This window comes from Sorex fumeus, unplaced genomic scaffold, assembly GCF_029834395.1.
Source record: "Sorex fumeus unplaced genomic scaffold, SorFum_2.1 ptg000072l, whole genome shotgun sequence".
NCBI classification, from domain to species: domain Eukaryota; kingdom Metazoa; phylum Chordata; class Mammalia; order Eulipotyphla; family Soricidae; genus Sorex; species Sorex fumeus.
The window spans coordinates 49,938,390-49,952,340 of NW_026606129.1; the positions used below are offsets into that span (position 1 = coordinate 49,938,390).

At 58.5% G+C, this 13,951-nt stretch overlaps 3 protein-coding genes across 4 annotated transcripts; 2 read left to right on the forward strand and 1 right to left on the reverse strand.

Annotated features, from left to right (window-relative positions):
* The first annotated feature begins 42 nt into the window (after window positions 1-42).
* On the forward strand, window positions 43-7,333 carry WDR6 (WD repeat domain 6). The gene is made up of 6 exons (XM_056129604.1): window positions 43-387; window positions 3,071-5,552; window positions 5,655-5,738; window positions 5,820-5,936; window positions 6,023-6,141; window positions 6,225-7,333. The coding sequence occupies exons 1-6, from the start codon at window positions 288-290 to the stop codon at window positions 6,683-6,685; spliced, it is 3,363 nt and encodes a 1,120-aa protein (XP_055985579.1). The 5' UTR covers window positions 43-287; the 3' UTR covers window positions 6,686-7,333.
* Window positions 6,905-9,932, reverse strand: DALRD3 (DALR anticodon binding domain containing 3). 2 transcript variants are annotated; one of them, XM_056129605.1, is made up of 12 exons: window positions 9,430-9,928; window positions 9,053-9,348; window positions 8,710-8,966; window positions 8,546-8,625; window positions 8,334-8,462; window positions 8,116-8,186; window positions 7,975-8,036; window positions 7,808-7,890; window positions 7,539-7,715; window positions 7,352-7,465; window positions 7,188-7,256; window positions 6,905-7,085 (listed from the first exon to the last, which is right to left on the reverse strand). In XM_056129605.1, the coding sequence occupies exons 1-12, from the start codon at window positions 9,592-9,594 to the stop codon at window positions 6,966-6,968; spliced, it is 1,623 nt and encodes a 540-aa protein (XP_055985580.1). In that variant the 5' UTR covers window positions 9,595-9,928; the 3' UTR covers window positions 6,905-6,965. The 2 variants fall into 2 exon arrangements, with proteins under 2 accessions (XP_055985580.1, XP_055985582.1); XM_056129607.1 differs by lacking the exons at window positions 6,905-7,085; window positions 7,188-7,256 and having other exon boundaries at window positions 7,352-7,422; window positions 9,430-9,932.
* Window positions 9,933-11,889: 1,957 nt separating this feature from the next.
* On the forward strand, window positions 11,890-13,547 carry NDUFAF3 (NADH:ubiquinone oxidoreductase complex assembly factor 3). Its single transcript, XM_056129611.1, has 5 exons — window positions 11,890-12,517; window positions 12,602-12,794; window positions 12,967-13,033; window positions 13,126-13,226; window positions 13,298-13,547. The coding sequence occupies exons 1-5, from the start codon at window positions 12,441-12,443 to the stop codon at window positions 13,412-13,414; spliced, it is 555 nt and encodes a 184-aa protein (XP_055985586.1). The 5' UTR covers window positions 11,890-12,440; the 3' UTR covers window positions 13,415-13,547.
* Window positions 13,548-13,951: the final 404 nt, after the last annotated feature.

Consider the following 13,951-nt stretch of genomic DNA (forward strand, 5'->3'; position numbering starts at 1 on the left):
CCTCAGGGGTGGGAGGGAGAGTCCGGCCGGGGCGAAGCCGCCGCAGCTAGAGGCCACAGCGGGCGTCACGTGACGGGGAGGGGCGCTCGCCGCGCAGCCCAGCCAATCACCGTGTGGATTTCGTGGGGCGCAGGGTCGTCATTGGACATCGGCAGCGGGAGACCCCGGGCTCCGCTACCTGTTGCTAGGGCTCCGGTAGACCAGCTGCGCGGCGCTGGAGGACGGCCGCGTCTCGCGAGAGCTGCGCTCCCTCTGCTCTCGGCCGCTGCAGCGCTGCAGGCGCAGACATGGACGCTCACGAGGATTCTGTCTGGCCGCGGGCTAGCTCGGAGCTCATACTCCTCCCGGTTACGGGTTTGGAGTGCGTGGGGGACCGGCTGTTGGCGGGTGAGGTTCGGGCTTGAGGGACGCGCTTAGCGGGCAGAGAAGCCCGGCGGGGGCGGGGGCGGGGCCGGGAGAACAAAGGGATGCCCCGAGCACGGGCGGCGGGCCGGGGCCGGGCCCACGGCGGGAGGGCGGGAATGTTGGCGCGCCCGAGCAGCCGAGGGGGCAGAAAGCTGTTGTGTGGCTGTCGAGGGCTTCCACGGGCTGCCGCGGACGTGGGAAGGGCAGCGGGAGAGCGGGAAGCACAGGCATTTCTGCAGGCTTGGGCAAGGGAAGGAGAGAGGGACGTAGCCCCTTCCAGGAGGCGGGGGTGGTGGGGGAGGGTAAGTCTTCCGGGGGACTTGGCAGAGAGGTTCCAGATGAGGCTCCCCCCGGGCGTGGGCGGACCCAGGGGGCTCGTGGTGTAGCCTGGAGTGGAGGACTGACGGGTCCCGGCTCGGGGTGTGTGGCCTGGCGGGGTGGGCGGGCCCGGGTTCTCGGAGGCGTGGCCTGGCAGGGAGGATGGGGTTGGGGGGGGTTGGAGGTGGGCGGGGGTCTAGGGTTCGGGGGTGTGGTCTCGCCGAGGGCGGGGCCCGGGACTTTGCAGTTGGGCCTCCCTAGGCCGGGAAGGGGCTGAAGAGCTGGAGTGGAGGGGCCAGAGCGATTTGCTTTACAAGCCTCCAACGCGGCTTCGATCCCCTAGCAGCCCCTATAGTCCCCTGAGTCGCGCCAGAAGTAATTCCTGAGTACAGAGCCGGGACTAACCCCTGAGCATCACCGAGTGTGACCCAGAAAGAAGAATAAAAAGTGAGAAATTGAAAAAAAGAAAAAAGTTGGAGTGGATGGGGTAGCAGGTAGCCGACCTTTTGCCTCTCCGAGGAGTGCCAGGTCACGTCAGGGAGTTGCACTGATGCTGCTGAGTTGCACGATGGTTCTGAGACAGGATTGTCAAACTTTGAGTTCTACAAAGAGGGAATGTGTATGAGAGAAGGAAAGACGCTAGATTCGATCAGGTAGTAGGGTTCTAAGAACCCCAGCTCCTAAGCCAACGCTTAAGAGTCTTGGAGGAGGGTGGGTAAGCAGAAACTCAAAGAAACAACAGGTTTGTGCATCTGCATCACTCCCCACGCCAGTCTGGTCAATTTTTTGTTTGTGGGTCCAGCAGTTTTGACTTGTATGTGACACCTCTCTGCCTTTATTGTCAGCATTAGCGGTCATGCCACTATGCCTCCTTGGCCCCCACTGAAGCGTTCTTTCTAGCCTATCTTGCTCCCTTCATCTTCTGTTATATCAGGTGTCATCAGACTGCTTTCTGTCTCTCCAAGAAAGGTTCACTTTTCTCTTCCCCACTCCCTCTGGCAAGTCCTAGCATGGTCTCAAAGTGGCGCCCAGACATCCAATCTTTTTAGGTTAGGCACTGCACATTTGGGTGGGGTCCAGTTTTTTGAGGCTGTGGTCTGTGCTTTACAGTGTGTAGCCCTTTGCCTCTTGTGTCGCCTCCTGCATGGCCAGCAGTGAAAATCAAAATTGTCTGAACACCTTGCCAAATGTCTAGGGTTGGACAGTTTCTTCGCTGTTGAGAACCACTGAGTAGACTTTCTGTATATTTAAACAAAACAAAACACATGTGCAAGCTCTCAGCCTTTGAGCCATCACTCCAGCTCCCCCCTCTTTTTTTTTCCTTTTTTTGCTTCCCATTTTCTTTTAGGGAGCACACCCTGCAGTGCTCAGGGTTTACTGGTGTTGCTGGAGTTATTCCTTGGCGTATTTGAGGTACCATACTGTATTGAGAATCAACTTTGGCTTTCCTCATGCGTGCAAAGTGTATATACTAGCCCTTTGTGCTTTCTTCATGGCTTAGATATGTTATTTTCTTAAAGCAACAAGCAGTTTTTGGGCCGGAACAAGAGTCCACTGGGGAGGGCATTTGCCTTGCACGCAGCTGACCTGGGTTCAATCCCTGGCATCCCATATTGTCCCCCAAATACCACTGGGAGTAATTCCTGAGTGCAGAGCTAGGAGTAACCCCTGAGCATCACCAGGTATGACCCAAAAATCCAAACAAAAGACCAAAGCAGTTCTTTCCTGGAAACAGCCAAAATTACAGCAATGCCATCTACTTACGTGATAATACCTGCCTTACACATAGAAGCACTGTGTGCTTTTTTTACTCACTACTTCAGCATAACAGTTCACTGATTTATACTTGAAGTTCAATAAATGCCTTTTAAATGTTGGAAGACCGAAATGGTAGATGAGGAATGGCCATGAAGAACTGTTACTGTCATCTCAGATTGAGGTGACATCCTGGATCCAGATGACTGGTGAGCAGCATTAGAAAAGTAATTAGCAAATAAAATCCACAGAACTCAGAGAAATTGTGACAAGAGGTGTAAGCTGTGGGTTTCCTGATTGGGTGATGATCATTGGGATGAGAAACATAATTAAGACTCGAGGATAAGCAGCATAGCCAGGAGGCCCCTTTCTTCTGGATGGATCAGATTGCTTGGTATGTGAGTCTACCCCATGTACATGATGGGGTGGATAAGCCTGTCCCAAAAGTGAGAAGGAAGGTACTACATAAGCCTCTGGGAATGTTTCCTAAGACATCAGCAGGCTGTGTGTGCAGAGTCCCCCTGCTCCCTGCTCCTTGGTGGCACATCAGAACTGGGTGAGGGTTCTGATGTGGCTCTTTGCCTCTGTCTAGGTGAGGGGCCAGATGTCTTGGTGTACAGCTTGGATTTGGGTGGACATCTGCGGATGATGAAGAGAGTGCAGAACCTGCTTGGCCACTACCTTATCCATGGGTTCCGGGTGCGACCAGACCCCAAAGGAAACCTTGACTCGGAGGCCATGGTGGCTGTATTTGGAAGCAAGGGGCTCCGGATTGTGAAAGTTAGCTGGGGACAGGGCCGCTTCCGGGAGCTCTGGCGCTCTGGCCTGTGGAACATGTCTGACTGGATCTGGGATGCACATTGGCTTGAGGGCAACATAGCCTTGGCTCTGGGTCACAACTCGGTAGTACTATATGACCCTGTGGTAGGTTGTGTCCAGCAGGAAGTTCACTGCACGGACAGGTGCACTCTGTCCTCAGCCTGTCTAATCGGAGACTCCTGGAAGGAACTGACAATAGTAGCAGGTGCCGTTTCAAACCAGCTTCTGGTCTGGTACCCAGGAACTGGCTCTACAGATGAGCCAGTGGCCCCTGACCGGCGGGTTAGTGGGCATGTAGGTGTCATCTTCAGCATGTCATACCTGGAAAGCAAGGGCTTGCTGGCCACAGCTTCAGAAGACCGAAGTGTTCGCATCTGGAAGGTGGGTGACCTGCGAGTGCCTGGGGGTCGGGTGCAGAATATTGGGCACTGCTTCGGTCACAGTGCCCGGGTGTGGCAAGTCAAGCTCCTGGAGAATTACCTTATCAGTGCAGGAGAGGACTGTGTCTGTTTGGTATGGAGCCACGAAGGTGAGATCCTCCAGGCCTTTCGGGGTCACCAGGGACGTGGGATTCGTGCCCTCGCTACACATGAGGGGCAGGCATGGGTAGTCACTGGGGGTGATGACTCAGGCATCCGGCTGTGGCACCTGGTAGGGCGTGGTTATCCTGGTTCAGGAGTTTCATCTCTTGACTTCAAGTCCCAGAGCAGGCCGGGTGCCCTCAAGGCTGTGACACTGGCTGGTTCATGGCGATTGCTGGCAGTAACTGATGTGGGGACTCTGTACCTCTATGACCTTGAGGTCAAGTCCTGGGAGCAGCTCCTGGAGGATAAGCACTTTCAGTCCTACTGTCTCCTGGAGGCAGCCCCTGGTCCTGAGGGCTTTGGACTGTGTGCCATGGCTAATGGGGAGGGTCGTATTAAGGTTGTCCCCATTAACACTCCAACTGCAGCTGTGGACCTTACCCCATTCAATGGCAAGGTGCACAGCCTAAGCTGGGCCCTGCGTGGCTATGAGGAGCTACTGTTGCTGGCATCTGGCCCAGGAGGGGTGATCACTTGCCTGGAGATCACCGCCGCACCCACTGGCAAGGCAATATTTGTCAAGGAGCGCTGCCGGTACCTGCTGCCTCCCAGCAAGCAGCGATGGCACACCTGCAGTGCCTTCCTGCCCCCGGGCGACTTCCTGGTGTGTGGAGATCGCAGGGGCTCTGTGATGCTTTTCCCCTCCAGACCAAATCTGCTCAAGGATCTGGAGATTGGAGGCAAATTTGGGATTGCTGCCCTCGCACTCGGAGTTGGTAATAATAACAGTGGTGGGGATGAGGATAACATGGAGGAGTGGGGCCCTGTGTCCACCCTCCCTTCTCTTCATGGGAAGCAGGGTGTGACTTCAGTCACCTGTCACGGTGGCTACGTGTACACCACAGGACGTGATGGTGCCTACTACCAGCTCTTCGTGCGAAATGGCCAGCTCCATCCAGTCCTAAGGCAGAAGTCCTGCCGAGGCATGAACTGGGTGGCTGGGCTTCGCATGATGGCTGATGGGAGCACAGTCATCCTGGGTTTCCATGCCAATGAGTTTGTGGTATGGAGCCCCCGGTCACATGAGAAACTGCACATCATCAACTGTGGCGGAGGGCATCGTTCCTGGGCCTTCTCTGACACTGAGGCGGCCATGGCCTTCGCCTACCTCAAGGATGGGGAAGTCATGCTGTACCGGGCTCTGGGGGGTTGTACCCGACCCCATGTCATCCTTCGGGAGAGTCTGCATGGCCGTGAAATCACCTGTGTAAAGCGTGTAGGCACCATCACTCTGGGGCCCGAGTATGGAGTGCCCAACTTAATGGATCCTGACCAAGTGGAGCCTGCCAATGAAGGACCTGGCCTGACCGACATTGTGATCACATGCAGTGAGGACACCACTGTCTGTGTCCTGGCACTCCCCACCGCCACGGGGGCAGCTCATGCCCTGACGGCTGTTTGTAACCATATCTCGTCTGTGCGTGCACTGGCTGTGTGGGGTGTTAGCACTCCGGGTGGCATGAAGGATCCTCGGCCTGGGCTTACTGCTCATGTGGTTTCTGCGGGGGGCCGAGCTGAGATGCACTGCTTCAGCCTCATGATCACGCCAGACCCTTGCACCCCAAGCCGTCTTGCTTGCCATGTCATGCACCTCTCATCCCACCGGCTGGATGAGTACTGGGATCGGCAGCGCAATCGGCACCAGATGGTCAAGGTGGATCCAGAGACCAGGTGAGGTCACTGCCAGGCAGGCATGTAAATGGGGGTTCACAGAGGACAAACCCTGGGTCGTGTTTCTCAGGCTTTTCCTGATGTCTGGTGTCATCCCTGCAGGTACATGTGCCTTGCTGTGTGTGAGTCTGACAAGCCTGGCCTTGGCCCGATTTTGGCTGCAGCCTGTAGTGACGGTGCAGTGAGGTAAGTGTTTGGTGGCCAGGAGATAGGAAGACAGGTCAGCTAGAATGGATTCTGAGCTTTCTCCCCCACTGGGCCCCCCAGGCTCTTTCTTCTCCAGGACTCTGGACGCCGACTGCAGCTCCTGGCTGAAACCTTCCACCACAAGCGCTGTGTCCTCAAGGTCCACTCTTTTACTCATGAGGTTCCCAACCAGCGCCGGTGAGAAGGGCTGCATGACAGTCACACAGGTTGGGAGGTCTCCCTGTCCTTTCCCCTTCGCTCACTGCTGCTCTTTCCTACCTCAGGAGGCTGTTCCTGTGCAGTGCTGCCACTGATGGCAGCTTGGCCTTCTGGGATCTCACCACCGTGCTGGACCATGGCTCTAAGGCCTTGGAACCGCCGGCTGAGCCTGGACTGCCCTACCGTGAGTGGCTTGCATGCAGCTGGACTTTTCTCTTCCCACCTCATACTTTGTCCTGAGCCTTGACCACCAATTTCTCTCTTCAGGGCTGGGTAACCCTTGCCTGACTGTCCAGGCTCACAGCTGTGGTGTCAACAGTCTACACACCCTGCCCACAAGCGACGGCCATCTTGTGGCCAGTGGCAGTGAGGATGGCTCGCTTCATGTCTTTGTGCTTGCTGTGGAGAGGCCAGAGCAGGAAGAAGCTGTGGGGGGTGCTGAGGTGATACCCCAACTGAAAGTGCTAGAGGAATATTCTGTGCCCTCTGCACATGCTGCCCATGTGACAGGCCTGAAGATCCTAAGCCCCAGCCTCATGGTCACAGCCTCCATTGACCAACGGCTGACCTTCTGGCGTCTGGGACATGGTGAGCCCAGCTTCATGAACAGTGCGGTATACCATGTACCAGACGTGGCGGATATGGACTGCTGGCCTGTGAGCCCTGAGTTTGGCCACCGCTGTGCTCTTGGGGGCCAAGGGCTTGAGATTTACAACTGGTATGACTGAGGTGTACATGGTGGCTGGCATGGGCATGGGGTCTGCTCACAGACAGTAGAGCAGGACTGACTGTGCCTGTGTCCCATGTGCCTGGAGGGGAGGTTCCTGACCTTAAAGCAGGAGGTGAGTAGAGAACTGCCTGGGCAGAGCAGGACATTCCCCATTCCCCACAGTAAGACAAGCTCTGTAACAAAGGCAATTTATTTGGGGCAGCAAAATCGGCGGGACTTTGTTTTTTTCCTAGTGGGTGACTTTGTGAACATTCCCAGTTGCGGTGTCCTCTGTGGCCTTAAATGTGGCTCAGTGGAGGGAGGCCCAGCATGGCCAGGCCGGTATGGAGCACCTCACGCACAGCCTGCAGGAGTTGTAGACGGGCAAACATTTGACCAAACAGGTGTGGTCGCGGCTCCTGGAAGAGAAGGGGCCTTAGCCACGCTGGTCTCCTCTGCTTCCCCAGCATCCCTTGCATCTATTTCCCACACACACCCTCCTTCTTGCTGTGCTTGCTTACCCCTAGGATGTGTACACGGTTGTAGTAGGAGCTGAAATCCATGCTGAGTTGCACCAGGAATTTGCACACCTAGAGACAGAGAGAGTCACTGGCCTGTCTCTGCTTTTGTGTCCGTGACCAGAATAAAGACTCGCGCGTGCAGTGTCTCCTGGTCTCTGCCTCACCATCTCCGTGCGTGCAGTGATGTGGAGCCCAGGGGCTGTGCTGACCAGGGCAGCTGTCTGGCTCAGCAGGTCTGGGAAGGGGAGGACACTGTTGAAGAGCAGCAACCACTCACCCTGTTGGGGAGAAGGGTGCTGGGAACAAGTCCAAGTCTCTTGGATATGCCAGCAAGCCACAAGGGGTACTCACCTCATCGTGTAGCAGTGAGAAATCCAGATTGCTTATAGGTGGGAAAGCAGGGTACAGACCTTGTTCCATGCTGTGCTTGTAACTCTCAAAGAGTGTGGCAAGGCGGGCACAATTATACATGACAAAGGTACCACTCTTGGTGCCTTTGGTGGAAATGCTGTCATTGGCTAGAATGAGCTGGGAGGTGGGGGACACAGCTTTAGAGAGGGAAGAGGGAGGACAGCAACCTACCCAGAGGGCCCCCCATCCTCTGAGGCACCTGGGCTCACCTGACTCTGTGGAGCTGTGCTGAGCATCTCAAATTTGATGGCTGCCACAGTGAGCACCCTGAAAATATCTGTCCAGGCAGGGTCTGAGAAAACAGACATGGGTCAGTGTGTGCAGAGATCAGGGGCAGTGGTGCCTCCATGCCAAACCCGAGGTTTCCCTGGCGCACCTTGTACCAGATCCATGCTGTGCCTCAGCGCTGATGCCTTACAAACCTGGGTGTGCCGGAGCCTGCATTTTGAAAAGAGTTAATGAGGCCCAGCCTGCCGTGTCTGCCCGCCTCCCCCAGGAGCCTTCCAGCTTCACTCACTCGTAGTACTCCTGGGCAGTGAGGGTGCCATGGGCACCTGTTCCTTTCACTGGACCACAGACCAGGTGTTTCTGTCAGGAGGACAGCAGGGCTCAGGTGGTGGTACTTAGCTCCCCAACAAGCTCTTCTCAACTCATTCTTCAGTGTTTTCTTCCCCAAACTTTCGGGCAGGGCTATCTGAGGCTGGTGAGGGCCAGAGCAGAACATGTCTGTCCTACCTGTCTGAAAGGAGCCTGGTCATCCAACTTCCACCAAAGCAGGTTCAGCTTTTGCTGCTGGAACTCTTCCTCGCAGCTCACCACGTGCACAACCATACAGCCTTCTGCATCAGCGTCTGGGGGTGCAGCCTAAGGAGTGGGTTAGGGGATTACTGAGGGGAGACAGGACCCCTACTTTGTAGCCGCCTTAAGGATGAAGGGGGATCGCTAACCAGTCCTGGAGAGCTATCTTCTGGCCAGTGTTGCACAGCCTCCTGCAGCTCAGCCAGCACTGAGAGCAGCTCCTCAGTCACTGCAAAGAGAACGCGTGATGTGGGGCATGCCGGGAAGGCCGGCTCATCGGTCTTTCGGGCCACACTAGACTCCCAAGTCTTACCTAGACAGTCGTTCAAGTTGGGGTCATAGCCCGCCGCACGCCCCCGTTCTTCCACCAGCCCCTTCAGGCACACTCTGCCCAGGGCTCCAGGAGGCAGACGGTCCCCGTCACCTGCAGGAGTAAGCTCTGCAAGGGCGCGGTTCCTCAGAACGTCGGGGATCGCGCCCTGCGAGGCGGTCGGCCAGTCCACCCCGAGTTGCTGCAGGAAGGCCGGCATGTGCGGATCTTGCACGGCAGGCACTCGACGAACGCTCACCCTATAAAGCCAGGGCAAGAGCCTCAGGCGGGCGCGACAAGCCCTTCCCTCCCGCCCCGGGCGGCTCGTGCCCGCGCGCCCGCGTACCCGTGAGCTTGCAGGGCTCGCGCCAGGTGGTCGGCCACAAGCACGGCCCGTAGCTGGCTCAGGCGGAGCGCGCCCGGGGCGTCGCGCAGCGCCGGGCAGTGCAGAACCACGCGCGGGCGCGGCGCGGCGGGCGCGGCAGGCGCGGCATAGGCGGCGACGGCGCCGAGAACGCGCTCGAAGACGGCGGTCCGCTGCAGCTGGAGCTCCAGCCCTGCGGGCGTCGGCGCGCAGCGCAGCACCGGGGCCACGCCCGGGCCCTGCAGGCCGGCGAGCGCGCGGACCACCAGCTCGGGCACCTGCAGGAGGACAGGCGGGTGAGCGGGGCCGCGGAGCTCTCCGTCAGCCCCGCCGCACGTCGCCGCCCGGCCCGCTCCCACCTGTGCATCTCCGAAGCGGGCCTGGAGTGCGCGTCGCGGCGCCAGGAAGTCTCTGGCGCGAAGGTAGCGGGCACGTGTCTCCTTGAACCACACGGGACCTCCGGGGCCCAGCGCCGCGTTGAGGGCCCCCAGTGTCTCCTCGACCCCCAGGCGGCCCGTCGCCATGGCGACCGGAAGGCGCGACCGGAACCGGAAGCTGGGTTTCGAGAGGTCAAGTTTCCGGGAGGGCCGGTAGGCGGGGCCGGAGCGCTGGCGGCGGTCCCCGAGTCGACAGGTGCGCCAGGGGAGTGCGCTACTCTTTCCCACCTAAGGCGCCCGCGACTCCCTCCGCGTGGCCCATCCGCCCTAGTCGGACCAAAGTCCGAAATTTTTGCGGCCTACGTTTTGTATGTTGACGCAAGCGTTAGCAATCAGCGCATAAGAGCCTAGAGATCTGGTGGGGGCTCACTTGAGGCTTTTTCCTCTTTGAAATCTTAGATCGCTGTACTTGTGTTTCATCTCTCCCACCCCTACAATCAAAACCCCTAAAGTCCCAGATGAACTGTCACCACACTAGAGTAGCTGATAATCCACTCTCACAGTCGATTTTTCTAAACAAAAAAAAAGCGTTCCACGGCTAGAAAGCATTTCCTCCTATCAGATATATGTAGTCTTTATTCCTGTGATTACTGCCCACCAATAGATACTTTTTTTTTTAATCTTGAGAAATTAGAACCGTCATGTTTTGTTTCTTTTTGGCAAACTTTTAATAATTCTCCTTCGACCTGGCTTAGGTTAACAGAAAAACTCCTAGTTCCAGGCTTAGCTAGTACGGGCCAAACTAAATATGGACACAGGAAGAGCCACCACAAGCACCAGACACCCGGCTCCTCTTGAACTGTTTCCAGAAAGCTCTTCTGTTGCCTGAAGGTTTCCAACTGCTTCCAATTCACTGTAATCTAAATCTCCCCCCTCCCTGTTTCTTTAATGGGGCTTGAATCTGAGGCTGCAGAGAGCTGAGAAGCTCAGAAGGGAGGGGGTCCTAGAGACAGGAAAATCTCATTAAGTTCCCTGAGCCAGAGCTTCAAGGCCCTCCAGGGAGGCGCCGAAAGAGCACTGGACGGACACGACATTCCCGATGACTTCTTGGGTGCCCACTCAACGGGAGTGATCGTGTCATTCCAAAGCGCTTTCCATATCAGAAGCGCACGACCCAGGAAAGGCTGCTTATGGGACTGGCAGCCCAGCCCAACTTGAGGACCTCAGCTACTTTCGGTATAGAAGACGGTTGCGGTGGGTTTTCCCCAGGAAGTGAAGGGCTATCTTTAGCGAGATGCCTGCAGAGGCAGCCCTGTGGGACTCCCCACCATTGTCCCTGAGCCTGCCCCCCTCACCAAAGCTAGCCCGGGTTCCACAGATGGCTGCAGCCCTGGCTCTCACTTCCAGCCTGCGGGTGCACTTGAGAGGGGATGGAGACCAGGACAACCCAGTCAAGTATGTCTGGGGACCAGGGCTAGCCCACTCCTAGGCGAGGACGCTGCTCAGGCAGGAGAGCAGGGAACGAAATCCAAGCGCAGCTGGAATGCTCTGGAGACAACAGCTGCTTTTGGGATTCCGTTGCCCGCTGTCCAGCCGTGGGGGGGTGGGAGTTGGGGGGGGACAGGCAGCGAAGGGGACCTTCCCTTACCCTGGGGACGGGTCACAACCCCTCCATTCCCAGGCAGATCCAGGATTAGGCAGTGAAATTGAGTCTACTGGGAACGAGGTGCTCACCTGGGCCCCAAAACAATAGGAGGTGCGGTGGGCCCTCCCCTGGGACCGGCTCCCGATCCGGATTATATCCTCGGGGCAGGATTAGTTCTGTAGGTCCCACGCAGCCCAGACCACTGGTGCGGTGACGGTAGCGAGGCGGGCACTGGGGTCAGCCAAGAGGGAAGCTCACTCACGGGGCCGGAGAGGAAGTAACCCCGCGCGCCCGACTCGGGACACCCCCGCACCCGGTCCCTTTGTCCGGTGACGCTGCCAGCGTCCGAAGGGCGAGGAGCCCAACGGTCACGGCGGCGGCGGGCGCCACGGGAATCCACTGCGATGGTTCTCGGCTGTGCCGAGCTCCCGCCCGCCCCGCCTGTAGCAGACGCCGCAACGTTCCCCTGAGGCCACGACAAGGTGGGCGCGCGGAGATGCCCAAACCCGGAGCCGGTGCCAGCGGCTCTCGTGTCAGTAGGCCCTCTGATTCGGCTCGAGACGGGGGCGGGGAAGTCTCGGGACGCGAGCGGAGCGAGCGAGGGCAGGGCGATGCTCCGGCCGCTGCATAGTTCAGTAGCTGGTCCGGTTCGGCCCGGCAGGTCCCACCCGAGCAGCAGCAAACACACGACACGGCGTCCCCTTCCGCTGGCTCTGGCTGCAGTTGGAGCCATTTTAAGGCAAAATCACCGGGCCACGCCCCCTCGCGCTGCGGAGAGGCCAATCCACGCGGGGCCACGCCCCACGGTCGCGCGGCGGCGGCGCCAACGGTCGCGCGAGTGACGGTTAGGGAGGGGCCGGATTCGGCGGCTAACGGGGGTAACCTGAGCCGCCCGCCCCGCCCCGGGAACCCGATGCCCCAAAGTCTAGGATTAGAGGCTTGCCAACCCGTACCACGCCCTGGCCAGGTGTGCGGGACTCGACCAGGTGCGCGGCCGCCCCACCCCAGGCCCCCGGAGCCCTGCGGCAAGGCTGGGAGTCGGGGGCCAGGTCGCTGCTGGGACCCAAATAGGGCCCTGAAGCCGGCCGCGCCACCTGGTGCCCGTCTCCCCCCAGATCGTCTGCTGGGGCCCCGGGGCGGAGCGGGCGGCAGGTGCAGATATCCGAGCCGCGCTGGGGGACTGGGAGCCCTCCGGAACAGATGGCCGGGGCCGGCCCCTTCCCACTCCCGCCGAGCCGGCCCAGCTGCGCGGCGCCTCCAGGACGCGGGGGGCGCTGTAGGCGCGCCGGCCGCGGCTCAGCTCCGACCCTTCTGACCCTGCGTCGGCCGTCCCGCGAGCCGCTCCACCATGGCTGCCGCCTTGGTGCTTCGCGGCGTTTCCCGCTCGCGGCCTCTCTTGTGCTGTCCACACGCCGAGCGCCTATGGTGAGCCGGCTCCGCCGTCCCTCCACGCCCCGCACCTTGCGGCCGCCGCGCCACGGCCTTTAACCCTGCCCTGTCCCACCGCAGGGCCCCACGGCGTGGACATCGGCTCACGCCGGCCGACGATGAGCTCTACCAGCGGACGCGCATCTCTCTGCTGCAGCGCGAGTCCCCGAACACCTTGTATATTGACAGCTACAACAGTCGCGGTTTCACGGTCAACGGCAATCGCGTCTTTGGCCCCTGCGCACTACTCCCGAACTCAGTGGTGCAGTGGAACGTGAGCCCTGCCCCGCAGCGAGGAAACTGCGGCCCAGAGCCACAGGCGTGCCCCCAGATTCTGTCCCCGGAAAAGTTGGTTCCCCCTATTGCCCCGTTGTGGAGCAGGTAAGGGGCCGGTATGGAAAGGTGCGAGTAGTTGTATTTAACCTGCCGGTATTGAATCTGCACAGGTGGGATCGCACCAAGACATCACCGAAGAGAGCTTTTCCCTCTTCTGGATGCTGGAGCCCCCAATAGGTATCTGTGGAGGAGGGCCAAGGTGCTCTGGACCCGGGAAAGCCACCCCTACCTCGGTCACTTAACAGACACCTCTGTTCTCCTTTTATTAGAAATTGTGGTGGTGGGCACTGGAGATCGGACTGAGCGGCTTCAATCCCAGGTGCTGAGAGCCATGAGACAGCGGGGGATAGCCGTGGAGGTGCAGGACACGGTGAGTCCTGCAACTTGGTGAGGGGAGCCCAGCCTAGCGCTAGCCAGGCTGATGTTGGCTTTCTTTTGCAGCCCAATGCCTGTGCTACTTTCAACTTCCTGTGCCATGAGGGCCGAGTGACGGGAGCTGTGCTCATTCCCCCACCTGGAGGGACTATGCTCACGCCTCTGACCCCAGCTGCAGAGTGAACCATCAGGACCTGACCTGTCCTGGAGGGGCCTAGGACCTTGGCCATTTGAAGACTCTTGCTAGCTCCTCCCCTTTGGAATTGTATTTTCTTGTACCTACTAGCAAATTAATAATTTATGCAATTCTCCCCTTTTAACTGTGTTGCTGGCGAGGGGTTATGAGGAAATCACGGGGTCCCTTTCAGACCAAAGGGACAGTATAGCCAGCAGGTCTCTTGCCTTGCATGTGGTCAACCTAGGTTCTACCCCATCGTGTCCCAAGAGCCCCAATAGGAATGATCCCTGAATACAAAGCCAGGAGCAAGCTCTGAGCAATGCTAGGTGTGGCCTCCAAAACACAAGTGTTCCTCTTTCAACTAGTTACTAGGTCCTCTCTGGCCCCCTAGAGGCCAAGGTAGTAGCAGCACGTTCCTGTGCAAAACATACCTGGTCTCAATCTAGTCCCATCTGGCTAAGTTTTGGGTTGATCTAAGACCCTCTGGATGCTAATCTAAAGCCTAGGGGACCATCCTGAGCTCCAAAGATTCAGACTCAGAT

Excerpts from the sequence above, each read along its gene's own strand:
- WDR6 (XM_056129604.1), top strand. The coding sequence starts at position 288 with ATGGACGCTCACGAGGATTCTGTCTGGCCGCGGGCTAGCTCGGAGCTC. Across the intron at positions 388-3,070 it reads GGGGGACCGGCTGTTGGCGG|GTGAGGGGCCAGATGTCTTG; the intron begins GTGAGGTTCGGG and ends GCCTCTGTCTAG. Across the intron at positions 5,553-5,654 it reads AAGGTGGATCCAGAGACCAG|GTACATGTGCCTTGCTGTGT; the intron begins GTGAGGTCACTG and ends TCATCCCTGCAG.
- DALRD3 (XM_056129605.1), bottom strand. The coding sequence starts at position 9,594 with ATGGCGACGGGCCGCCTGGGGGTCGAGGAGACACTGGGGGCCCTCAAC. Across the intron at positions 8,967-9,052 it reads CGAGCCCTGCAAGCTCACGG|GGTGAGCGTTCGTCGAGTGC; the intron begins GTACGCGGGCGC and ends CTGGCTTTATAG. Across the intron at positions 8,187-8,333 it reads ACCAGGCTCCTTTCAGACAG|AAACACCTGGTCTGTGGTCC; the intron begins GTAGGACAGACA and ends TCCTCCTGACAG.
- NDUFAF3 (XM_056129611.1), top strand. The coding sequence starts at position 12,441 with ATGGCTGCCGCCTTGGTGCTTCGCGGCGTTTCCCGCTCGCGGCCTCTC. Across the intron at positions 12,518-12,601 it reads CCACACGCCGAGCGCCTATG|GGCCCCACGGCGTGGACATC; the intron begins GTGAGCCGGCTC and ends GTCCCACCGCAG. Across the intron at positions 12,795-12,966 it reads ACTCAGTGGTGCAGTGGAAC|GTGGGATCGCACCAAGACAT; the intron begins GTGAGCCCTGCC and ends GAATCTGCACAG.